At 34.1% G+C, this 26,511-nt stretch overlaps 3 protein-coding genes and 1 long non-coding RNA gene across 4 annotated transcripts in view; 3 read left to right on the top strand and 1 right to left on the bottom strand.

The window, feature by feature from the left end:
- LOC131982946 (uncharacterized) overlaps positions 1–26,511 on the bottom strand; it is a 596,045-nt gene that overhangs the window by 374,069 nt on the left and 195,465 nt on the right. The window lies entirely within an intron of this gene.
- On the top strand, positions 2,037–8,733 carry pvalb5 (parvalbumin 5). The gene is made up of 5 exons (XM_059347541.1): positions 2,037–2,080; positions 2,587–2,663; positions 6,664–6,796; positions 8,078–8,187; positions 8,456–8,733. The coding sequence occupies exons 2-5, from the start codon at positions 2,603–2,605 to the stop codon at positions 8,476–8,478; spliced, it is 327 nt and encodes a 108-aa protein (XP_059203524.1). The 5' UTR covers positions 2,037–2,080; positions 2,587–2,602; the 3' UTR covers positions 8,479–8,733.
- Positions 13,995–19,691, top strand: LOC131982938 (parvalbumin beta). Its single transcript, XM_059347538.1, has 5 exons — positions 13,995–14,569; positions 15,295–15,363; positions 16,442–16,574; positions 18,501–18,610; positions 19,403–19,691. The coding sequence occupies exons 2-5, from the start codon at positions 15,303–15,305 to the stop codon at positions 19,426–19,428; spliced, it is 330 nt and encodes a 109-aa protein (XP_059203521.1). The 5' UTR covers positions 13,995–14,569; positions 15,295–15,302; the 3' UTR covers positions 19,429–19,691.
- LOC131982939 (parvalbumin beta-like) lies at positions 21,321–25,607 on the top strand. Its single transcript, XM_059347539.1, has 5 exons — positions 21,321–21,373; positions 22,591–22,657; positions 22,747–22,879; positions 25,114–25,223; positions 25,339–25,607. Exons 2-5 carry the CDS (start codon positions 22,597–22,599, stop codon positions 25,362–25,364), a joined length of 330 nt encoding a protein of 109 aa, XP_059203522.1. The 5' UTR covers positions 21,321–21,373; positions 22,591–22,596; the 3' UTR covers positions 25,365–25,607.

The following is a 26,511-nucleotide window of genomic DNA, read 5'->3' as shown; positions in this document are numbered from 1 at the left end:
AAATATTTAAAGAGGAACATGATTCTGTTCTGTTTTTTTTTAGTCATTTTTTATTATTTATTGTCATTCAACAGCACCACATCTTGATAAACAAATGAGAATTTGGCAACAGAGGTCCTACAGAAAGGAATATACAGTATAAGTCATTCTTTCTTCTTGTAAGATTATAAGATAATTGAAAGCTCTATCAAATTGTCAAAGCAAAACAAACAAAACCAAACTCTGTTTATCACAATAGCTACAAATATAATAAGGATGCTTTAGAATATCCTACTGATCTCAGTTAAAGACAGCCATTCCTCTTTATACCCGGACGATTTTCCAAAAAATATTGCTGTTTTAATGACTTCCAAACAAGCCACAGCATGTGATAAGTTTAATGAGGATTGACAAAAACTTTGTAGGAATATGTTACCAGATTTGATTATTGTAATGCTCTCTGTATGCCTATAAACAAGACAAACCCACATTTTTCCTTTTTTATTTTATGTAGCTAAGACTAACACTGTGAATGCAAATCAATATTGTATATTCATTCGTTTACACTGTTTCAATTTATCTTTTTATCAGAAAATTACCAAACTTACTAGAAAATTACTACTTAAAAATAAATATATAGCTGATTGAGAATTAGATTCATCTCACAGACTAAAATATTGATTGATTCCTTATTAAACCACTGAAGTCCAGGAGGTTTTGTCTCAAATTTGTCAACTTCCTGTGCATTCATTTCTGTCTCTGTTTAGCATCTTTCAGTCCATCCTTAAATCACATGCATGGCTCCTTTTTCTCAACACAAGTTTAATTTTTTAAAAATTACAAGTATAAAGCTGCCAGGAACCCAAAATACAAACAAAGGACATAGGTTTCTATGGAAATGTATCAATTTTTTTCACTATTTATACACACAAAAACAGCAGAAAATAATGAAATAACTATAAAAAACATCAACAACATGTCTATTTGCATGTAAATTAAAATTAGCAATAGTTTAGTACAAAGAAAATTCACATTTTAAAAATGGTCTAGAAACATAAACGGCACACTGTGAAAGCTCCTATGATTGCACTTTCAACTGGCTTTCTCAGCTTGTCAACATATGATATATAAATAAAGTTATCACTGTAAATAAAACATGCTCAGTGTATTTTCAATAAATAGATGGACTCCAGAGGGTTAATATTAGTATTGACAATAATACTGCCATTAGTTATTGTAGCAGTAGTAAGATAAATAGTATATGAAATATAAATATATATAAATATAATATATATATTTCTATAAATGTAAAATGCATTGTAATGTAATCGAAAAAATACATTAATATTTATGTTGTTCAGATTGGATTGTCATGATTTTTTACTCCTTTTTTAGTCATTAACTCTATGGAGTCTTGGGCTATTTTGTCCATTTTTTAATCCTCTTTTTAAGTAATTTTGTGTCTTCTTCTGTGTTTTTTTTGGTCATTTTGTCTTCTCACTTTGTGTCTTTTTTGTGTCTTTTTTTCTGGTCATTTTGTGTCTTTTTGTCATTTTGTGTATTTTTTTGGTCATTTTGTGTCTATATTTTTTAGCCATTTTGCGTATTTTTTTGGTCATTTTGTGTATTTTTTGTCATTTTGTCTTCTCACTTTATGCCTTTTTTTGTCATTTTGTGTATTTTTTTGTCTTTTTGTGTATTTTTTTGTCTTTTTGTGTCATTTTTTTGTTCATTTTGTGTCTTCTTCTGTGTGTTTTTTGGTCATTTTGTGTCTTTTTTGATCATTTTGTGTCTTTTTTTGCTCATTTTGTGTCTTTTTTTTGGTCATTTTGTGTCTTTTTTTCTCCATATGTCTGCAACTTTGCACAACGATATGAGTGAGAAATTATCTGCTCTGATTAACTGATGAAGGAGGAGGAGGCTCTGTGTGGCGTGGGGGAAATCTCCCTGGGTTTGAGGACAGATACGTCAGGTTGCTTCTTGCACTCCAGATCACGAAGCTGCAAGAGAGTGTTGGTGGCTTATACGCACAAGGACAGAAGAGAGAAGCAGAGATCTGCACATCACAGGCTCAGAAAGTGCAAACCTCACCCGAAGCACGGTGAGTACTAAGCTTTTCCCAAATTTGCGTGCACGGCAATGTTTGTGTGACGATAGCTGTCAGTTCTGTGTGTGTTTGTGCATTGAAGCATCTCAATTCTTTTGCTTTAAAAGAATAAAAATTGCTTTAAAAAATAAGATCCCTTTTTGCATTTGCTCCTTCAAGTTGTCTCAACTTTCTCTTTCATTTTTAAATATCTTGCATCATCATGCAATGATTTCAACCATTGTTTCACCATATGATGAAATATGTTTTTTTTTTATCTCTGTGAGAAAACAATACATAGATTCCTTACTGTTAAAATGGCACAGTCCTGAAAAAAAGGTACAACTCAGCACCTTGTGTGTTTTTTGTGTGTTTTTTTTTACAACATTGCTGACGTATGTGAAGACTCCCCACAGAGAAATGATTAGGTTTACCTAAGACGCAACAGAAACACCTGCACCACTTTCATTTACTGTCACTTTGCATTTCCCTCCGTGTGCGTGTGTGTTTGCACCCCTCAGGCAGCTACAGAGGACCATGGCATTTTCAGGGATGCTGAGCGACGAGGACATCAAGGCTGCGGTCCAGGCATGTCAAGGTGAGTCAGACGGCACACACACGCATGCAGGGAGACACACACTTCACAAGCATCCAGTCATTAACTATGTCTATGGAGTCTTGGGCTATTTTGTCCATTTTTTAATCCTCTTTTTAAGTCATTTTGTGTCTTTTTTTTAGCCATTTTGTGTCTTCTTCTGTGATTTTTTTTGGGCATTTTGTCTTTTCGCGTTGTGTCTTTTTTTGGTCATTTTGTGTCTTTTTTTGTCATTTTGTGTCTTTTTTTAGTCATTTTGTGTCTTTTTTTGTCATTTTGTGTCTTTTTTTAGTCATTTTGTGTCTTTTTTTAGTAATTTTGCATCTTCTTCTGTGTTTTTTTGTCACTTTGTCTTCTCACTTTGTGTCTTTTTTGTTCATTTTGTGTCTTTTTTGTCATTTTGTGTCTTTTTTTAGTCATTTTGTGTCTTTTTCAGTCCTTTAGTCTAACATAAAATATGATTTTGAATCTTTTTTGAAACTTTTTTTTACTTTCAAAACACTATCATGCTCAATAAAGAATTTTAAATGTTGCAAATGTGAACAAAGGTGTCAAATCTAACATATAAGAGGGTTCCATCCAGTTCTATCATTTTATACTAAATCTATTTGAGCTTGTCTCCAGTTTTACTTGGTATATCATCATCAAACTGAAACTGGCCTCATGGAGTTTACAGCCAGAACTTTAGAGGTAAATTTACAGTAGGGCTCCACGCTGCTTTGTTTTCTAGTCCTGATGTGGTGAAGAAGTCTGGATTTGGAGCTTTTGGAGACTCCACAGGGTTAACACAAGAGCATAAGTGGATATAAATCCACTCACATATCACAGAGAAAGAAAGAGGCATTGGTAAACCCACTCCCAGTCCCACTAGAGATACCTGTATGTGTTGTTCACAGTGGGGACAAATAGCCTGCTGGTTACCAGGCAGCCGAGTGGCAGGAGAGCAATCACCACCCAGATACCACAGTGTTTATGTTAAGAATCCACACAGAGAAGACCAAATCACACAAGCTATGCCCACACATCCCAAAGCACTTAATCATTTATCTCTGGCAATTATGTTTGCATGACAAGGCAGACACAGCTCAACCCCTCAGATGAAAAACAAATGTCAGCGCTTATATGCCCTATATTTAAGAGAATCCCCCTGTTGGCGATCTTTCAGGCAAAATAACATTGGCAAAATATGTGTATGCATCAATAAAGAGAGGTGGTATTCATATGATTTATTTCAAGAAGTGGAGAAGTCAAATATTTTTTTTGAAAGTGGGGACAAATCACAGCTAGGGATACACTTTTAAAAGACTCCCCTTCTTTTTTTAAAGGTTATTCATGATTCATGTTCATTTTTCATGCTTACATCAGAGCATAAATCTTTCTTATTTTAATTTCTTATACTCTGGCTGCATGTTTTATTCATCAAATTATTAAAATTATTAATTAATGTCCACTTCAAAAACAAAAAAACTCACTTTCACTGAGATATATTTTTAAAACTTCAGTCTTCATCACAAATACCAAATACTGATTATTTTCATAATTTTGACCTTTCAAATGGTAGTCACTCTTGTTTGGACAAAAAAAAAAAAAAAAAGATTTTTTATTTTTATTATATATATATATATATATATATATATATATATATATATATATTCATTTTCATTGGTTTGTCATGTGAGTGCTTTATTTGGGAAATAAAAAATAATAATAATTAAAAAATAATAATAAAAAATAAATTAAATTAAATTTAAAAATTTTAAAAATTTAAATAAAATAAAAAATGAAAAATGGATTAGCCCCATTGTGCAAACATGAGAAAACGACTCAATCTGGTGTAAAATAATACAAACTAAATTTTTGAAGCCAGGGCTCTAGATTGAAAGGCTGAAATACTAGAAAGCATTACTTTATGCTATAATGGGCATGGGGTCAAAAATGTGTCTTTAATGGTTCAGTGGGGACATATTTGTCCTGAAGGTGTCTGTATTTTTGGCTGCACAATTTATTATAGAGTAATTAAAAGAGCTGAGGTTGAACTTACAAAATACCCTATCACACACACTGCAAAAACTGAAATCTAAGTAAGATGAAATATCTTAGATCAAGGGGATATATGTTTATTTGTGTCTGATAAGATAGTTCTTCTTAGTCAGCATCTTTTATGTTCGACTGTTCCACTTGTTTTAAGTGTTTTGGTCCTTAATTATCTAAATCAGATATTACAGCTTGTTAGATTTTATGACCTATACTGAGTAAATACATGCTTAAAACTAGAATATCAAAAGTAACAAAGCTGTTTCTTCAACACTTACAAGTATAAAACTGCTATATATAAGTAATATTTATTATTTCAAGCATAACTAAAAAATCATAACTTTGACATAATTTGACCTCTTCATATAATTAAAACAGGCAGCCAGATGGAATCAATTGTTTTATTATCAATGAAACAATAGAAGTGTGTATTGTTGTGTAGTATGTATGTAATTATCTAATACATTGGCACATAGCTGTAACACTTGATATTTAAACATTTAACATGAAAAATTTAACAACAACAATCAAAAAAATCACATGTTATTAGTTAGAATACACTAATTCTAAGGTATTTTGGGGTTTGTTAAGATTAGAAATTTTTACTTGTTTTGGAAAGTCTTGACAAGAAAAATTTTCTTTCTATTTTTAAGCATAATACACCTAATTTTTGTACTTTTTTTCCTTCTTTTTGAGAGGTGGTTTTTTTGCAGTGTAGGGACATTTTTGGCTTCTTATTTTTCAATCATTTTGGCTGTGTTAATGATTTTGGAGGTGGCTTTTTGCAGTGAAAGTGTTTGTCATATGCATTAACATTAAAACAGCAAACAAAAGTTGTTTTTTTTAAAAAGAAGCAAAAAAAAAAAAAAAAGGCCACAAGGGTGAGTTCACCCTAGACAAGAGTTTCCACTGTGAACAGCTTGATAAATAAAGGGCTTTTAACATGTAGGTTTCAATTCAAGCCATGGGCACTACTCAATGTGCTTTGACTCTTTCAATGGCAGAATAATATAATGCCTATAATGGTATAAGACGGTGATGTGCTACAGGGTGTGTATTGGTAAATGTCATTGAAATGAAAGCCATCTGAGCGAATGAGTTAATGCAACAGATGGAATCAACTGTTTTATTATCAATTAAACAATAGAAGTGTGTATTGTTGTGTAGTGTGTATATAATTATCTAGTACATTGGCACATAGCTGTAAACTAACACTTGATATTTAAACATTTAACATGAAAAATTTAACAACAACAATCAAAAAAATCACGTGTTATTAGTTAGAATACACTAATTCTAAGGTATTTTTGGGTTTGTTAAGATTAGAAATTTTTACTTGTTTTGGAAAGTCTTGACAAGAAAAATGTTCTTGTTCCACTGGCAGATAATTCTACTATTTTTAAGCAAAATGCACCTAATTTTTGTGTTTTTTTCCCTTCATTTTGAGAGGTGGTTTTTTGCAGTGTAGGGACATTTTTGGCTTCTTATTTTTCAATCATTTTGGCTGTGTTAATGATTTTGGAGGTGGCTTTTTGCAGTGAAAGTGCTTGTCATATGCATTAACATTAAAACAGCAAACAAAAGTTGTTTTTTTTAAAAAGAAGCAAAAAAAAAAAAAAAGGCCACACGGGTGAGTTCACCCTAGACAAGAGTTTCCACTGTGAACAGCTTGATAAATAAAGGGCTTTTAACATGTAGGTTTCCATTCAACCCATGGGCACTATTCAGTGTGCTTTGACTCTTTCAATGGCAGAATAATATAATGCCTATAATGGTATAAGACGGTGATGTGCTACAGGGTGTGTATTGGTAAATGTCATTGAAATGAAAGCCATCTGAGCGAATGAGTTAATGCGACATCTCTATTCACTCCCTCACCATTCTGGCTCTCTTGCCATTCTGTGATCGACCTCTCACTTCCACATCTGTCTGTCCCTCTTGCTCTCTTCGTCTCTCTCTGTCCTCGTAGCTCCAGGCACATTCGACTTCAAGTCATTCTTTGCACAAGTGGGACTGACCGGCTCATCTGAGGTTGAAGGGAAAAAAGTGTTTACAGTCCTGGACCAGGACATGAGTGGATACATCGAGGAGGAGGAGCTCAAGTAAGGAGAGTGTTTGTGTGGTTTAAGAGACACACTGCAAAAAATAAAATAAAAAAAGGGTGTCTAAAAACACTAAATCTGAGGGAATTATCTTGCTGCATGGACAGATAATTTCACTTGATAAGATTTCTTAAATTAAGATCCTTAGAAGTCGAAGTATTCACATTACTTAACCCTTTGGAGTTTGGGGCTATTTTGTCGGTTTTTGACTCCTTTTCATTCTGCCTGTATATAAACCACTTAAAAATCTTTACCATGATGTGTTGGTATCATTGTTTTCAGCATAAGCTCACCTATATGACCTGATTATATTTTCATTTTGACTTACTGGATCAACATTTTGAACACAAAACACATAAACACATAAAAAATCTTACCAAAAACATGTAAAACACATAAAACATGAAAAACAAACCAAAAACACACACAAAATGACAAAAAACACATACAGAACACACTCAAAACACACCAAAACCTCAATAAAAATACAAAAAAACACAATAAAAATACAAAAAAAACACACAAAAATGACAAAAAACACATAAAAAACAAAGAAATTACAAAAAACACAGATCAAAACAACAACAAAAAATAGTAAACACAAAAGATTGCATTACAAATGCTAAATGCACAAAGCTAAATTAGAAAAATCTCTGCAAAAACAGTAAAATCATGTTAATACACTTCGAGGTGTTTTTTTTTTTAACCTTTGCTAAAAAAGGGTTAACTCTTACAACAAGATAAATTATCTAACACTTCTAAATCTAAAGTTGTTGTTTTTTTAATCTTTGTCAGTGCACTCTGCTCAGGCCAGTTCATCACTGCTTGCAGCTTTAATTTATCTTGTTTAAAGAGTTAATTTCTCATTTTAAGCGTTCAACATGCTTATTTATAGATTTAATAATCCTAATTTAAGAAATCTTGTCAAGGTAAATTATCTGTCCATGCAGCAGGATCATTTCCCTCAGATTTAGTGTTTTTATCTTGTTTTTAGACAGCATTTTTTGCAGTGTGCAAGGATATAGACGGGTGTTTGTGTGTTTTTCTGCATGTGTGCTACATTTATGTTGTGGCTCCCTTATGTGATTGCCCACAGGCAGAGGTCACTGTATGAATGGAGCGGCATTCTCACTGTGAATGAATTCAGTATTACATGAGGGGGGGGAGTGAGTGATGCAGCTCAGAAAGGCCTGGAGGGGAAGAAAATGCCAGCAGAAGAGATCCAGTCTATGATGATATAAGTCTGAACTTATCTCTGATATGTTTTTGTGCACCCATCAGACGTTTCCTTCAGAATTTCTCCCCGGGGGCGAGGGAGCTGACTGTGGCTGAGACCAAGGCTCTGATGGCTGCAGGCGATAAGGATGGTGATGGCAAGATCGGGATGGAAGGTGGGTGCATGTAAAACATCGGAAAAAGCTGTCAGCAGATGAGGAAAAGGAGCCGTGTGTGCAGGGGAGCTGTCCATGACGTGGTGCTGAAATGGAAGCCTATAAAAAGCACATAGAGAAACACTATAAAAGTGTACACTAAATAATTTGTTGCTTGTTTAGTCATCGTGTTTAAGCATAATGTTGTGTGACGCTGACTCCTTGCCTCCAGAATACTGTTGTGCTTATTATGAATCTCTAACTGGATTTTTTTTTTTCTCCCCCACAGAGTTCTGTGACATCCTGAAATAGAAAGAATAAACATCTTTGACAACGGCCGTCTCTCCCTATTTTAAGATAACAGGTTTTATTATGGAAATCCTGATTTTTCCAGATTGTTTGATGCAAAGACCAGATATTCACCTTGGATATTCTCTACCTGCCTGCTGCTCTCCCTTTTGATGTGATACAATGAGATGTTTGGTTGCCAGACGCCTAAAGCTGGATATTAGTTGTGTGTATGTTTAATCAATCAGGTACCTGGAATAAGTTAATAAATTTATTTAAGATGTGACATCACTGTGTGCTGCTCTTTTTTTAATTTGACTGTAATAGACAACGATTCAACCCTTTGATGCACAACATGGGTTTAAAGTGACCCAATATATGAGGTTTTATCTTCTATACAAAATGACCCATATCCATTTATTAGCTAAGTAGCTTGCTAAGCTAACTACTTAGTGAACTTCTTGGCTAAGTAACTTGCTAAGCTAACTACTTAGTGAACTTCTTGGCTAAGTAACTTGCTAAGCTAACAACTTAGCTAACTTCTTGGCTAAGTAGCTTGCTAAGCTAACTACTTAGCGAACTTCTTGACTAAGTAGCTTGCTAAGCTAACAACTTAGCTAACTTCTTGGCCAAGTAGCTTGCTAAATTAACTACTTAGCTAACTTCTTGGCTAAGTAGCTTGCTAAGCTAACTACTAAGCTAACTTCTTGGCTAAGTAGCTTGCTAAGCTAACTACTAAGCTAACTTCTTGCTAAGTAGCTTGCTAAGCTAACTACTAAGCTAACTTCTTGGCTAAGTCGCTTGCTAAGCTAACTACTAAGCTAACTTCTTGGCTACGTAGCTTGCTTAGCTAACTACTTAGCTAACTTCTTGGCTAAGTAGCTTGCTAAGCTAACTACTATGCTAACTTCTTGGCTAAGTAGTTAGCTTAGCAAGCAACTTAGCCAAGTAGTTAGCTATGTAATAAAACAAAAACTTTTTTTTTCATAAAGTATGAGAGGCAAAATGGAAATATTGATCGGTTGTTATCAGAAACAAGATATTTAAAGAATACTTGGAATATTAAATCATAAAATAAGTTGATATCAAAAGAAACACAAAGCAACCATTAAATAACATGGGAAATGAATGAGGGTAATTTTTGACCCATGTGTACATTACAATGGGTTAAAATATGTTGTGCATCAAAGGGTTAAAGGGACAGTTCAACGCTAAATCAAAAATACATATTTCTCCTCTTACTTGTAGTGCTATTTATCATTCTATATTTGCATTGGTGTGAGTTGCAGAATGTTATCTAGAGACATCTGCCTCCTCTTGAATAAAATGGGACCAGATCTCACTTCACATTACATCTGAAAAACTCAAAAGCAACGTCCCCTCAAGAAATCATGACCTGGTTACTCAAGGTAATCCACAGACAGTGTCAGGTTCCTGCTCACAACAAGTCTGTGGATTATATTGAGTTTTGATATGGGGTGAACTGTCCCTTTGAATGTCTCATATAGGCTATTTCATTAGCACTTGAAATGCTATTGCAGAGAAGTTACAGACGATTGAGAGGTTAAGCATCTGAGAAAACATTGGTAAACTTTTGACCAAATTATTATGCACAAAAAGACTCGGTATAAAAAAATGATTATCATACTGTAGTTTATGAATAAAAAACTGCATGGTAGCAAAAATGATATAAATCAACATTTGTTAATGCAGTAATAAGTCATAACAAACATTTATTTTACAGTTAACTAATGTGTTGAGTATTTTACTTATGGTGCTCATGTTAGCTAAGGTATTAAAAGTGTTATTGAATAGTTTATACGGGTGTTAATAACAAGATACATGTTTCAACTATAAAAAGGTCACAAAGAGCATTAATAGATTGTTAATTATGGTTAAGTAATGTTTATATAATATACATTGTTATATAATTTAAACAAAATATAGTTAGATGCATTTACTTAATGATTATTGCTCTATTATTTAACTGTTATTTGATGCTTACTACTGTATGAACAAATGTTTATTCTGCCCTACAAAGCCTAACTGCAGTAACTAAATTTTTGGTCAAAATTGAGTTCTAACTAAAAATGAACTCCTTGATGTCTGTTTTATCTTGTGACAAACTTTTAGATTTCAATTTTGCTTTATTTCAGAGAAATAATTATATAAAAAACACAAAATCCAACTCAAAATCAAGCATTAATTGCACTGACCACAGTCTGCTTTGGATATATATACTAATTTAAACATAAAAATAATAGAAATGATATGTTTATTTAATAGAGAAATTATTATCTAGATTGTGATGAAGTAAAAAAAAAAATTGATGAAATTATATTGAGACTAAATTATAACATTTCTTTATAATATTAAGTCTAAAATACACAAATCTTTGAATATAGTTGTTAAACACTTTTAAATACACTGATAACAAAATCAATTTCAAAATGTTTATTCACTGAAAACAAAATATAAAAGCTGAAAGAAGACAACAACATTGTAGTTATTGCACTCTGTTTGTGCATTAGCTACTATTAGAACCTTTTACAGCAAAACCAGAGTGCAGTAGCTACATTTTTGGGGTCAAAGGTCAAATAAAATCATGATTTTTGAGCATAAAAAATTACATCATCACTAGAAATTAGTGTCATATCACTAACCTACCTATAAAACATTTGGCTGGCCAATTAAAAAACATTAAAAAATCTAACAATTTACAAATGAATACCCTTAACTGTTAACACTGCAATAACTACCCTGAGTATCAAACAGGCAATATACAGAATAAAGTAAGGCAAGTGTGTGTTGACTCATCCATAGGCTACTTATCTCATATCTCACTGGTGGAAAAGCTCTGGTGGTGGTTGTCGCTGACAACAGTCATATTGTCATGTATGGAAAATCCCATTCTGATTGGCTACTGCAGAGTCGTTTGGGGAAAGCCACTGAATCCAATTTTACCACCTTTGAAAAAAGAAAAATAAAGATATAGATATTGATTGGCAGAATATTGCATTTTGCTATTCAAATCTTCTAAAACTACACTGCAAAAAGGTGTCTAAAAACAAGATAAAAACACTAAATCTGAGGGAAATGATCTAGCTGCATGGACAGATAATTTCACTCGACAAGATTTCTTAAATTAAGATTGTTAAATCTAGAAATAAGTATGTTGTATGCTTAAAATAAGAAATTAACTCTTAAAACAAGATAAATTATCTAACACTTCTAAATCTAAATTTTTTTTTTTTTATCTTGGTAAGAAACAAATAATCATCAGGTCACTCTGCTCGGGCCAGTTCATCGCTGCTTGCATCTTTAATTGATCTTGTTTTAAGAGTTAATTTCTTATTTTAAGCGTACAACATGCTTAATTCTAGATTTAATAATCTTAAATTAAGAAATCTTGTCGAGTGAAATTATCTGTCCATGCAGCAAGATCATTTCCCTCAGATTTACTGTTTTTATCTGGTTTTTAGACACCCTTTTTTTTTTTTGCAGTGCATGGGTTTTGTAAAAAATAAAAGGAAAAAGCAAAGAAATATAAAATCTAAACGCTTCTTTATTAGGATCATCACTGCCGCCTGGTGGACGGAATTGGAATTCCTGCTGACCCGGGTAGAAATATCCGCCATAATAAAATAAAAAAAATATTATATATATATTTACATTATTTATATTTACTTATTATTAACACAGTACCGACATGATTGAAATAAATAAAAAGTTTTAATGACCAAAAGGTCACCAGTTTCAGGTTTCCATTTCACAAAGAGCCCATAAATCCACTAAAAACAGTTATTAGTCGCAGGTTTCTGACATAAAACATGAATAAAAGTCAAGTCAAGTCAAGTCAAACTTTATTTATAAAGCACATTTAAAACAACCGGGGTTGACCAGTTGCAGGAAATACGGTAAAAACTAAAATACTAAAATACATAAGCACAGTGCAACAATAGAAAAAAAAAAAAAAAAAAATAGAATTACATTTTTTTTTTTTAATTTAACAAAATTTTGTTTTTGCAAGATGTCCACTTAAGCTTGATTAAAAGCCAGGGAGAAAGAGTGTGTTTTTAAATAGGATTTAAAAACCTCTAAAAGTAAGTTTATATGTTAATATAAAAGTTAATATGAGCTGTGCGCATCAAAGTAATTAGAGTTGTCAACATATGGTGAGCTTGTTCACGCACATAAATAAATAAATAAATAAATAGTGTAAATGTTTGGTGATGAAGTGGATCCATTGCCTACTAAGGACAGGGACCAGGTGCTATAGGACCTGGAGGCTTGTCCCTGTTTGGCCGCTGGGTTCGCTTGAAACTCGACTCACTGCATGCGGAGTTCATATGGAAGTATACCGCAGTCAGTACTTTAAGTATAGATAATATGTCACAGCACAGCAGAAACACAGCTATCCATCATCCAACACCATATCAGGGCGGTGTTGCAACTCCAACCCAAAAGCCTGACTCCAACAGTTTATAGTAGGCTTGAGTCTGAGAAGAATATTAATTAAATAATAAAAATTTAAAAAATAAATAATAATACATTGGATTTATAAGCGCATTTCTAACACTCACACACTGTACAATACACTGTAAAAATGTATAAAATAAAAAAAATCAGTAAAACACTGTCAAATAGTATCAAAAATAGGGCGTAAAATAAAAATAAAAACTGTATATCACCGAAGTAGACACTTAATTACCGTAAATCAAGAAATAGCACAAAACTTAAACTGTAACAATATTTTGATTTTTTTTTAGCCTATGTAAAATTAATGTAGAAATACCATAATGTCATAAAGACACGCTTACTCTAAAAATAACTTATTTTTCTGTCTAAATTACAGTTTTTGCTGATATTTACATTAAAATTTACATTAGAAAACTCACTTACTGTTTTTTTACGGTGAAATTCTGGCAACCACAGCTTCCGGTATTTTACCGTAAATTAAACTTTTTTTTGTACAGTGTAGTTTAAACAAGACAAAACAGGAAATGAGACACAAGAAATAAAAAAACAAAAAACAAAGAGAGCGTTTGCCAATTACATGAATTCTTGTAAGCAGACACTGCACACTGGTATCAAATATTGCTGCTATTATTAAAATGTGCATGGGAACATTTTACTAATTAGACATAAGATTCAGATTCAGATTCAGATTTGACTTTATTAATCCCACAGTGGGGAAATTTCTTTGTTACAGCCGCAAAGTTTCACACAATTAAGATAAAGATAAAAAATAAACAATCTAAGAAAAGACATTTAACAATATACAAATATACAATAATAATAATAATAATAGTAATAATATACTATATACAACTTAGTGCAAATTTAAGTGGAGAAATGTGCAGATTTATGCAAAAATGTTCAGGTTGTGTTGGTGTTGTACAGTCTTATGGCAGCTGGAAAGAATGATTTGCGCGAATAATGCACGATAATTAAAGTCTAACAAGCAGCCTATCATAGTTTATAAACTTAGGGCTATATATTATATATAATGAATGTGGTGGCAGCACCCAAGCAGTCAATCTACATATCTTAAAACCATTTGAGTGGCCAAATGCTTTTCACAGTGATGCAATGCGGATTGAATATTTCCTCCGGTTATTAACGGTAGTTAAAATTGGCTGTGAGTCTCTTGTGCTCAGCCTGCTGGCAGTTAGTTGGCTACAACTTTTACGCAGAACCCCAGTTAGAGGATATGACCCCTGCCTGCCTGGCCAGTAGAGGCCTGCATCCACTCTCACGCATAAACTTCATTAATATTCTCAGATGAAATTTACAACATCAGAATCAGCATCTTGAGTGCTGGCTGTAAATTATATGAGTGCAGCTTGTCCCGTGAAGTCAGCGGGGCCTTCTCAGGTTTCCACACGTCTAGCTATAGGCCTCGGCACACATGGTAGCATCCTCATTTGTTCACCTAAAAATAGATCCAGACTACTAGACACATTTTTTCGAAACCCATGCATCTTGGTACCTGATACTGAAACTCAAATCTCTGTAAATGGTGTTGCTCAAGGCTATATAAGCGTGAGGAGACGTTGCAACAGCATTCACTCGAGTCAGCCTTGGTTTTCACTCGCCTCAACGCAGCCCAAAGGTGAGTGGGAAGCGCGCCACGCTGACTTCTGGCACATTACTCTGGGAGGAAAGGGATTGAGACCAGGAGCTCCTCTTGGACTATAACTGTAGGGAGAAAAAAGGAACCAACATAGAAAAAAACCCCACACGGACCTCAGGAGGACTCAGGAGGCCCAATGTGGCCATTTGGTTTCAGAGGATCATCGCTGTGGATGATAATTGCGCAATTTTATCATGTTTCTTTTAACCGGATGCAAATAATAATAATGATAATGATAATAATGACCAAACCCAAAGCTTTTGACGCGTTTGACATCACTACAGCTGCCTTGATCGTTTGTGGCACTCATTCGTGTTTTTGTAATTTGGCCTCCTGAGTGAGAGCAGCATCTATTTAGTGTCTTTGGGATAAAGAGACCGAGGCCTGAGCTTACATCCTGAGGCAGAGAGCAGCTCTTTAGCTCTTTAGATAAATAAAAAAAGACTGGTGATGCAGTGCAGTGTTACTGAACATCCATTGCTTGACACTTTGGAGTTAATATCTGGCCTTTAAGGCATGGTTTCAACCTCAGTTAGATAGAAATTAGTCATTAAACCTATTAAAAACATCTGCATCTTAGGCCCTCAGAGGAGAATAGCAATAGTTACTTCATTCCAGATTTGCAATGCAATATCATGACTCATGTTTGGGATTTGTATGTTATACTAACCATGAGCCTTGTCTTCTTTCTTTCCTCCCCCCAGAATAAAAAATGGCCTTCGCTGGTGTCCTCAATGATGGTGAAGTCAAAGCCGCCCTGGACGGCTGCGCAGGTGAGCTTCATTATCTTAAGATATGATATAAAATAAGATAAGATATTGAAATGCACTAGTTACAGCAGCTCAAGAGGCAAGAAAAGCAGATTAAATTGACTTGAAGCAAAAATATAAAGGTAAAACTTAACAAATGCACTAGTTATAGCAGCTGAGACAAGAAAATGAGATTAAATTGACTTGAGACAAAAATACAAAGGTAAAACTAAAATACAATCACTATCTTAATATATAATATACGATAAAATATTGAAATACCCTAGTTACAGCAGCTGAAGAGGCAAGAAAGCAGATTAAATTGACTTGAGACAAAAATATAAAGGTCAAACTTAACAAATACAATCATTATCTTAAGATATAATATAAAATAAGATATTTAAATGCACTAGTTATAGCAGCTGAAGAGGCAAGAAAGCAGATTAAATTGATTTGAGACAAAAATACAAAGGTAAGACTAAAATACAATCATTATCTTAAGATATAATATAAGATAAAATATTGAAATGCACTAGTTATAGCAGCTGAAGAGCCAAGAAAAGCAGTTTAAATTGACTTGAGACAAAAATATAAAGGTAAAACTTAACACATACAATCATTATCTTAAGATATAATATGATATAAAATAAGATAAGTTATTGAAATGCACTAGTTACAGCAGCTGAAGAGCCAAGAAAGCAGATTAAATTGACTTGAGACAAAAAAACAAAGGTAAAACTAAAATACAATCAGAAAACACCCTTACATTTAAACATAACATGGCTTATTGCACCTGAAAGAGTATGAAAATATAATTTTAGAGGATGATTGCATATAATAACTGCAACCATAATCGTAACACAAGGAGTGCAGTTTCTTGCCTTAGCACACAGTAAATGACATGGTAAAAACCAAACACTTCCTCATTATTATTGTCATTTGCATGTTATGAATGCTTAAATGAAAAGTTGCTAATTGATAGGACCTCTCAGCCATTTTCACTGCCAGCCACAGTTATGATATCAGATCAACACTGGTGTCCTATATGTGCCGACATATGCAGCCTGACAGGGTGCTAATGGTGTTAAAATGTGTCTTCCAGCTGCCGACTCCTTCGACCACAAGAAGTTCTTCAAGGCCTGCGGCATGTCCGGCAAGTCCGCCGATGAGGTGAAGAAGGCCTTCGCCATCATTGACCAGGACAACAGTGGCTTCATTGAGGAGGAGGAGCTGAAGTAAGACACTTAAAAATGCACACTTTTTAGCCTCTTTGGCCTAAAATATGGAGCATATCTAATATTACTGAATGCATTTAAAAAACTAAACAAGTGGGAGTTTTACTTTTTTACCTTATTTGGACATCCTGTCTTAGCCTGACTTTAATCTGGGGGTCAAAGAAATTTTTTTAAATTTTTTTTTAGCTTTTTCAGCATAAAAAAATACTATTTGTTACATGTCCATATTGTTTTATTAAGTTGATAACTTATTTCAAGAAGTTGATCAAAAATAATTAAAAGTGAAGAAAGAAATAAAGGAGTTATAGCAACTAAAATAGAGTAATTTGACCACTTATTAATGCTAAAACGTTGATATAAAAATCGAGTTGGTTCAGCATAAAAAATACTATTTGTTTCGTGTCTATTGTTTTATTAAGTTGATAACTTATTTCAAGAAGTTGATCAAAAATAATTAAAAGTGAAGAAAGATGTCATATTGATTTTGGATAAGCATTTCTGCCTTCACTTAACAAGGAAAAGTATTAAGGTAATAAAAACGTAATATTGTATTACAATATGTCCGACTTTAGTGAAATAAGCTACTTATACTCAATAAAATTGAGGCAACGGTTTTGCATGGACTTTTCTGAGTAGAAAGAAAGTAAAATAAAGGAGTTATAGGGACTTAAATAGAGTCATTTGACCACGTATTAACACTAAAAGGTTGATATAAAAATTGAGTTGGTTCAGCATAAAAAATACTATTTGTTACATGTCCATATTGTTTTATTAAGCTGATAACTTATTTCAAGAAGTTGATCAAAATTAAAAGTGAAGAAAGATGTCTTAACTCAGAAATATATTGATTTTGGATCAGCATTTCTGCCTTCACTTAACAAGGAAAAGTATTAAGGTAATGAAACTTAATATTGTATTACAAAATGTCTGACTTAAGTGAAATAAGTTACTTATACTCAATAAAATTGAGGTAACAATTTGCATGGACTTTTCTGAGTAGAAAGAAAGTAAAATAAAGGAGTTATAGCGACTTAAATAGAGTAATTTGACCACTTAATAACACAAAAACCTTGATATAAAATTGAGTTGGTTCAACATAATGAAGCTTGTAGAGGACAAAACAAATTAAGTTGGTTGTACTAGACTATTTGAGTCAGTTCAGCTATAAAAGTCTCATGGGAAATACTCAATAATGTCTCAGTTGGGATTACTTAAAAAGATAAATGCAAATTGTTACAACTATTTTTTAAAGTTGAGCCAGTGTCATTTTTTTAGAGTGTACCCACTTACTGCACTAAAGAAACAGAAGTGAGGCCTTTCATGAAGCCGGAAGGTTTTATGACTTTGTGCAAAATCTCAAATACAGACGAAGCTTTAAATCATTCTCATTCTGCACAATAATGCACAGTACACTCTAATAAATAAAACATTGGGTCAGCAAAAAAAGTATGTTTTCCACTAGAATTTTTAAGTGAAGCCAACTGGCTATTACATGAAATCAAAAGCAATGTTTTGAGTCTGGTGAACTACCTTTTCTAAGTAACATGAACTTAATAATTATCAACATGAATGCAAGTATTTAAGTTGATCCAACATAATGTGCATACAGGAGACTGGGGGGAAACTGGACCGTTTACATGTCATCAAATTGCATTTTACATTAACAGAACTTAAAATTAAATTATTTTTTGATTACAAAACATGACATGACACAAGTCATTGAATCAATAGGCGTAATTTGTCTGTCATCCAAACTCAATAAAATAACAATTACAAGTAAAATCTAACAGTATCTCAGAACTTGATTTTTTATTTCACAATATATATATTTAAGTAATGACTAAAGGTCCTCTGAATTAGTTTTTAAAGTGTGCACTACATGCTGAAATATTGCAATATTAACTGACTGTTTTGTCCATTTGACAGGCTGTTCCTGCAGAACTTCTCTGCTGGTGCCAGAGCACTCACTGACAAGGAGACCAAGGCTTTCCTCGCCGCTGGAGACAGCGATGGTGATGGCAAGATTGGAGTTGATGGTAAGAATTCCTTCTTTTTTGAGCAGTCATTGAATGCAGCAGAACACAGGAGACACATACAAGATTCATTCTTGCATTGGACTCTGATTTAATCTGCAGCCATTCAAATTCTCCCAGTATCTACACAGCAGTGGTGGAAAGTAACTAAGTACATTTACTCAAGTACTGTACTTAAGTACAATTTTGTGGTACTTGTACTTTACTTGAGTATTTCCATTTTATGTAACTTTATACTTCTACTTTACTACATTTTGAGCCAAATATTGTACTTTTTACTCCACTACATTTAGCTGACAGCTTTAGTTACTTTTCAGGTCGAGATTTAACATAACAATGCATTTAAAGTGATTAAACTTGTTGTTTTTTTAAATTAAACCTCATAACACTATATTACTATATCACTATACTATATTATACAATTAAATGCTGCTTACATAAATGCATCATTATATTAATCTAATATTAAACAGTATTTGGAATATATTTGGACAATCTGATTGGGTCCATTCTGCATGAAGAGTACTTTTACTTTTGATACTTTAAGTACATTTTGATGCTGATACTTTTGTACTTTTCCTGAAGTAAGTTTTGAATGCAGGACTTTTACTTGTAGTGGAGTCATTTCACCCTGTGGTATTACTACTTTTACTTCAGTAAAGGATCTAAATACTTCTTCCACCACTGCTACACAGCCCCGAAGCCTCAAACTGGCCTAGATCGCACCACCATGATGACATAACAATCTGAATCCATCTTGTCCCTACTAATGGCAGTTTCATTTCACTTTCACAGAGTTCGCTGCCATGGTAAAGGCATAAATTTCCATTGACCAAGATCCACTTCTTTTTCATGGAACCGCGAACTCCTTGCAAGATTCCTTAATCATCAGCTGAAAGAATATTTTTTATACCTTATTTATGAGTTGCCTGCAATTATTTCTCAACATGGTACACATATTATACTGTGAATGTTAACTCAGTTGTGTTAAATGTTTTGGAAAAATGACTTGTGCAAACTGTACAACACCATCTGCACTTTTGAGGAAGAGTGAAAAACCAGGAATAAATACTCTTTTGGTTTAAAGTCATCTCCTGCAGCTCGCTCGTCTTTGTACTGGTCAACTTTTATGCATTAATGGTTCGAAGAAGAAATTGGTTTTTTTCCCCTTGCTTGGGATTTTGAATACTCAGAAAACTAACCTGCACTTGTTTTTCTAATTGGTTAATAAGAAAGGGGAGTATAGCTGGGCTCAAGCTGGCAAACACATTGGGAATAGCCCTGGGGCTTTGCTCATATACTTCCTGGATCCAGGACGGTTTGCAATGGATATCTGTCACACATAGTGTAATTAGGTGGCCTGTTCCAAGGTCTTTTTCTACACCAACTGCTGAGTCGTCAATTAGAAGATGTGCTGTGGCAACAGGAGGGCTATTAACAGCCTCTGTTGCATCAGCTTTTGATGCAACCTTTGAATTTGCTGCATAGATGCACATTTTTAAAGGAGTTCTTCACAAATTATTCACCTTTTATAAAGTTTTCTTGTAGTGAGACATTTATTAGGGATTATTTTAACTATCTGCATTAGCACAATGCTACATTTAAATAGGTTAGCAGTCATATTTAGGTCAAATTAAAATATAAGGGAAGCTATGAATGCTCAGGGAACCACAAGTCAGCAAAATGTAAACCCTCAACCCTATCTGATGACAGCCGGAGCTGGTTACCATCAACAGAAAGAGGCATAGTAACAGCAGGCTGCAGTCTCCTGAGCAGTGCTGCCCCCCACAGGGCAAACATATTCTCAGCAGGGCAAGTGGAGACTTGCATAGATAGCAATGTGGAGATGAACCATTCAGAATATCCTTCTCCTTCTCTTGTTTGTTTTGTTTGGAGGTTATAAAAAAAAAGATCTGCCAGCATTCTTCTGTGCTTTAAAACAATTCAAGCTCTTAGAATATTATAGGTGGTGCACGGACGTACAAACTAAATGGTACACGGGCAAAAAGCAATTGAAGAAGGGTTATTTCCAACAATCATTCAAAGTCTGCTATGACTAATTAAGACAAAAAACTACAGCTATGTGCTTGACTTGATTGTAAAAAGACACACACACACACACACACACACACACACACACACTCACACACACATATATATATATATATATCTGACAAAACACACAACACAGACATTGTGGCTGTGAGGTAGACAATATCAATGTTAGACATAAAGAAGACACTATATGGACAATTTTAAGACATAAATGCAACTCTTAAGTACCTGAGAAATACTCATAGTGCCCCAGTAAAGCTGCAAACACAATAGTCTTTGCCTTTTAAATCAACAATGTTGCACTAAAAGAGGGAAACCAACCAATTAGTTGCAGTTACGCCAGCTCCAATGCATGCATGCTCCGAATCCACCCTCTTGAATACTGTCGTGTCTTGCCAATAGCTCCACCAATTCGTCGTACTCAGCAGTGCACAGGCCTATTCTTAGCTTTAGGTTGGGGAGGGGGGGGCATTAAAGACTTCTTCAAGCGCACCTTTTAAGCGTCTTCATTTGTGAAACTTAAAATAGACCGCTCTCTGGCCACAGGACGAATTTTCGCCACCCCCTTCTCAGTGGTGTCAGTTATCTTATGCCTCAGATTTCGATGGAGTGGAACTATAAAAAGGTCACCGGGAGCAACGGGAAGTCACTGCAGTCGACTCGAGACTCTGTATCATCTGTACCGTACCGAAGCAAAAAGACACCAAAGAGGTGAGTTTGAATGAGAGGAGAAAAAAGAAACAACCGGGGGATCCACACAGACAAAGCTGCAGACTCACTCTTGGCATCTTTCAGAAAGCATTAATGCTTTTTTTTTTTTTTTTTTTTTTACTTCTAATGTGGATTTCGCACTGCAATGCTGCACCCAAAGAAAGAGTTTTTTTGTGGGGGGGTTTGCGGGAGCATCAGCTGCATGAAGACATGGATTACTTGTCAGACTTCTCAGCATCTATAGAGTTGCAGGAGGGAACCAGAGTTACTCTGAGCCTCTCCAATGGGACTTGGAGATTTCTGAAAGAAGTGGAGTGAATAATTTGCACATTGATACCTGAAATGTTTCTATTCTTACCCTTTTCTATTCCATTGGAAATGATTAACAGCAGTTTATTCTTTTTATGGCAACTGTTATGCAAATTGTAAAGTATCTTCTGATGTCTAGCCAATTTATTGTGATTTGTTTTAACCCAGGGGTCGGCAACCTTTGCTAAGAAAAGAGATACAGTGCCAGTGTATTTTACAGTGGAGTAATGTATTTTTTTAACTGTAAAAAAAAGTCATGGTTTAGCAGTTTTTTTATTGTAAAATGTAGACATTTTTTACAGAGCAGGGTAGAGCTAACTTTAGATCAGGGCTCGGCAACCTTTACTAAGAAAAGGGCCATTGTTGGACAAAATAAGAGAAAATTGGAGGAATTGAGCCGCAAACCTTATTTTTAATGAAACTAAAATAGCCTACTATGTCTAAATTACTCTACCAACATGACTAATTGGTCAAAATGAACATTTTTAACATGATTTTATTTTAGAGTTTGGAATTGAAAGCTAGCATAGCTTAGGAAACTCAAAACTAGGCAAAAACCTTTTAAGCTTTTATGATGCACATTTTAGTTGACTAATATGTTAAAAAATAATGCTTTATTGCCTTTTTAAGCTCACACCTTTACAATTGAAGAATACAAATTGCTTTTGGCCTACACCAATGATGAATTAAAATATTTCATTTAATATATATATTTTGTTCACAGCCTTTTTTAACTTATTCTCAAAGATAACATGAATAGCATATGAATCTATGAATAGGGTGAACTGTAATTCTTGTAGTCTTGTAGTACTGAAAGTTTGATGCGGGCTATTTTTATTTAGCTATATGAAGTCCCACTTTAGAATCAATATTAATGTGTATAGTAATAGCTTGTGTGTTTTCTGCAGATCATAATGGCCTTCGCAGGTACACTGGCTGATGCTGAAATCGCTGCAGCCCTGGAAGGGTGCAAAGGTGACTTTACAATCGCTTTGTGTTTGCAACATTGTGTTCAACAATTGTATGTGAATACAGTTTAGTAAAACAAGCTGCATTCTTTTCAGACGCTGGCTCCTTCGACCACAAGAAGTTCTTCAAGGCATGCGGCATGTCCGGCAAGTCTTCCGAGGATGTCAAGAAGGCCTTCTTCATCATTGACCAGGACAAGAGTGGTTTCATTGAGGAGGAGGAGCTGAAGTAAGGGGACTCACATTTCCTTTGTTTCCTCAAGCAGTGGTTCTGAGCCGCGACCCCCAATTTACCATGCATGTTGTAAGAGTTAATTTCTTATTTTAAGCGTTCAACATGCTTATTTCTAGATTTAATAATCTTAATTTAAGAAATCTTGTCAAGGTAAATTATCTGTCCATGCAGCAAGATCATTTCCCTCAGATTTAGTGTTTTTATCTTGTTTTTAGACACACCTTTTTGCAGTGTGTTTTTAGAAGATTTGAATAGCAAAATGCAATATTCTGCCAATTAATATATATATATTTTTCTCTCTTTTCAAAGGTGGTAAAACACTTTTTTTTTTCTTACACGCACAGTTCAGATCACACAAACTCAGTTGATATGACGAATTTTGGACAAATAATGAAGCAGACAACAACTAAAACATCTCCCTGTCTGAAATTATGTAATTTGATATAAATTTTGTGCATTTATATTTTTTCCAAAATGATTTGGCGACCCCCAGAAATCATCTTGCGACCCCAATTGGAGTCGGGACCCCAAGGTTGAGAATGGCTGTCCTAAACAAATATCCACTAATCAAACCACTTTATAAAACGCATTATTGCATCTTCTATTCTGATATTGGCTGCATAAAGCAATAATGAGTTGTGTCTATCAGCCCAGTTTATAATTGAGTGGTGGATTGATATCACAGCTAAGGGGTGTTGTTCGGCCAGGGACCACAACCCTTAACTATAATAAAATCACAACATATCACAGCATGAAGTGAGCTAATGCCTTTATAAAACAGTCATCAACCATGGTAATAAAAAGTTACAGAAACATTCCAATTTAAACAGAATTTTAATTAATAATGAAAAATGTTTATGATAAAATAGGCCCTGCATGCTTAACTGAGGCAGTTGCCATGGAACGAACATTAGCCTAATCACTACTACTCCTCCGCCTCGTCTTTTCGTAGCTTGAGGTGTCGTTTAGCAGTTTCATATCTTGTTTTTCTGGAAATGGGCACTGCTCCGTCCACTTCTAACCACAAGATCAAATTTAGCCTTGTCTTTTTTCCAGTTTGTAGTGGGTTTTAACTTGCTAGCTTGTTATCAGTTCGCTAATGGCAATTTCCTCAGACGCGGAGTGATACAGAATTGTTTAACGGAAACCAACGTCATCGGCTAACCTCCAATCAGATGTTTTTATTTGAAAGAACGTAAAACCACACACTGTAAAAAACAACAACAACTGTTTTACGGTTAAAAAAAAAAAAAAAAAACGGCAGCTGTGGTTGCCAGAACTTTACCGTAATAAATACGGGGCAACTTTTTCTAACATTACAGTAAAAGGATAACAGCACTGTTGATTTCACGTTTAAGATTGCCATTTTATTCCATATTTTATCGTATAAATAAAGTTTTTCCATCAAAAGAAACACTGTTTTGCCATATGACTGACAAGAAAATGCAGCATAAATGAAAGATTTCATCATTAAATATTACAGTATATTTTGGTTAGAGACACAGTGTTTAGTACATTTGTGAGAAAAAGTATTTTTTTTTTTTACAAAAAAAGAATGCATTGAATTATTTCCGTATATAAGCTCACATCTTTACAATTGAAGAATACAAAATGCTTTTGGCCTACACCAATGATGAATGAAAATATTTAATTCAACACTCTGAAATCTTGGGCTATTTTGTGCGTTAAAAAAATCTGTTAAATTTTTTTTAACAATGCCATGTTGGTATCAGTTTTTTCAGCTCAACCTCACCTATATGTCCTGATAATTAATTTGTAACTATAACTTAGCCTACTTGATCAAAATTTTGAGCCCAAAAGAAACAAAGGAAAACATCAAATCTGATCTTAAAAATGATGTTTCACACACAGAAATGCACATGTTGCAAATATAAATACAGCTTGCAAATATAACAAATAAGAGGTAAAATGAGGATAATATCTAATTCTATATTTTTATACTAAATATATTTGACATTATCTCTGGTTTTACTTGGCCGAATATAATCCCCCAAAAAAGTCTGGTGGTTTCATGGACTCCAGAGGGTTTAATATATATATTTTTCACAGCCACAGGGAGCCACATGTATTGCCTCCTCTTGCTTTAGATACATGTTTTGCACAAACCGTTTGTTTGGAATTTATATTTAATGCTTTTCAATTGTACTATGGAGTCTCAGCCACCGTGTACTAACCACCTGTCTGTCTGTCTGTCTGTCTGTCTGCAGGCTGTTCCTGCAGAACTTCAAGGCAGGTGCACGTGCCCTCACCGACGATGAGACCAAGAAGTTCCTCAAGGCCGGTGACACCGATGGTGACGGCAAGATCGGCGCTGATGGTACGTACCTTTAGTCTTCAGGGTTAGGGTTAGGGACTCCACACTGCCTGCAGCATTCTTTGGATGTTTTTGGTGAAAAAATAGACGCCAACTGTTTCTTCTTGTCTCCCTGCAGAGTTCGCTGAGATGGTTAAGGCATAAAGTGGCAACTGACCAACAACACCCACATCGTCCTCCCCCCGTTTCCATCTGAATATAAATAATAATTTTTATACATTTGCTTAAGAGACGTTTCCTCCTATGCAACACACTGTCCAAAAGAAAAAATGATGATTGTGAATGTCGCTCGGTTGTGTTCATGTCTTAAATATGAATTTTGCTTACTGTAAAATTTATGATGCACTTTCCAGGTACAAACGGTAAAAAGGAATAAATATTCTTTTACTGCGGTCTTATTGGGGTTTTATTCTTCATCTTGTTTTATTCTATGTGTGATTTGTTTCATTTCAGTTCGTGCACAATCTCAACTCTCAGTTTAGTTTAATTCAAAGACGTAACTGGCATACAAGTTTAGAAAATGCTACAATGTTGCCAATGCATCAAAGCACAAATTGCTCAAATATAAACACAATACATACAGAATAATAAAAACACAACATAGCTATAAATACATATAAAGTAAAATAGTATAACTGAAACTGAAAACTCAATTTTAATTAGATTTTTAGCATGACACATTAATACATCTGAGTATCAGCACATAAATATTAATAGTAAGGAAAGAAAGCAATTATGATAAAAAAACTGGTGATGTAATATAGCCTACTTCATGAGCCTCTCTCTCTCTCTCTCTGTCTCACACACACACACACACACACCACTTAATGCACACTTGTGTGTGTACAAGTGTACAGTTGTGCAGCTCCATACTGCAGCCACTAGATGGAGTTAACCCTCTATGGTACACATTATGATGCCAGTTAGGAAAAAAAATGTTTAGAGTGTTTTTCGTCTTAAAATAGACTAAATAAACGTAATCTTAAAAAAAAAAAATTCAGATGTTTTTGGGGGTTTGTTGTCCGTAGGCAACATTGTACCATAACGGTGCACAAGTGAAAAGGAAAGTTTTAAAATTAATTTTAACATCATTTATTTAATAAACATGTGTACAAGATTCAGTAGCTTCAACAGGGTACAATACATAACATTTTAAATTTAAAAACATTATAAAAGGAACTTTTTAAACCGGTTTCTTGTCTGAATGTTGCCTGTAGGAAACATTGAACCATTGAACCAACGACCCATTGAAATGAATGTCTTGAACAGTCTAAGTGTATGAAAAAACTAT

Source organism: Centropristis striata, chromosome 13 (genome assembly GCF_030273125.1).
Source record: "Centropristis striata isolate RG_2023a ecotype Rhode Island chromosome 13, C.striata_1.0, whole genome shotgun sequence".
Classification (NCBI taxonomy): domain Eukaryota; kingdom Metazoa; phylum Chordata; class Actinopteri; order Perciformes; family Serranidae; genus Centropristis; species Centropristis striata.
The sequence above is the reverse complement of the archived record's forward strand: the minus strand, read 5'-3'. Positions and strand labels throughout refer to the sequence as shown.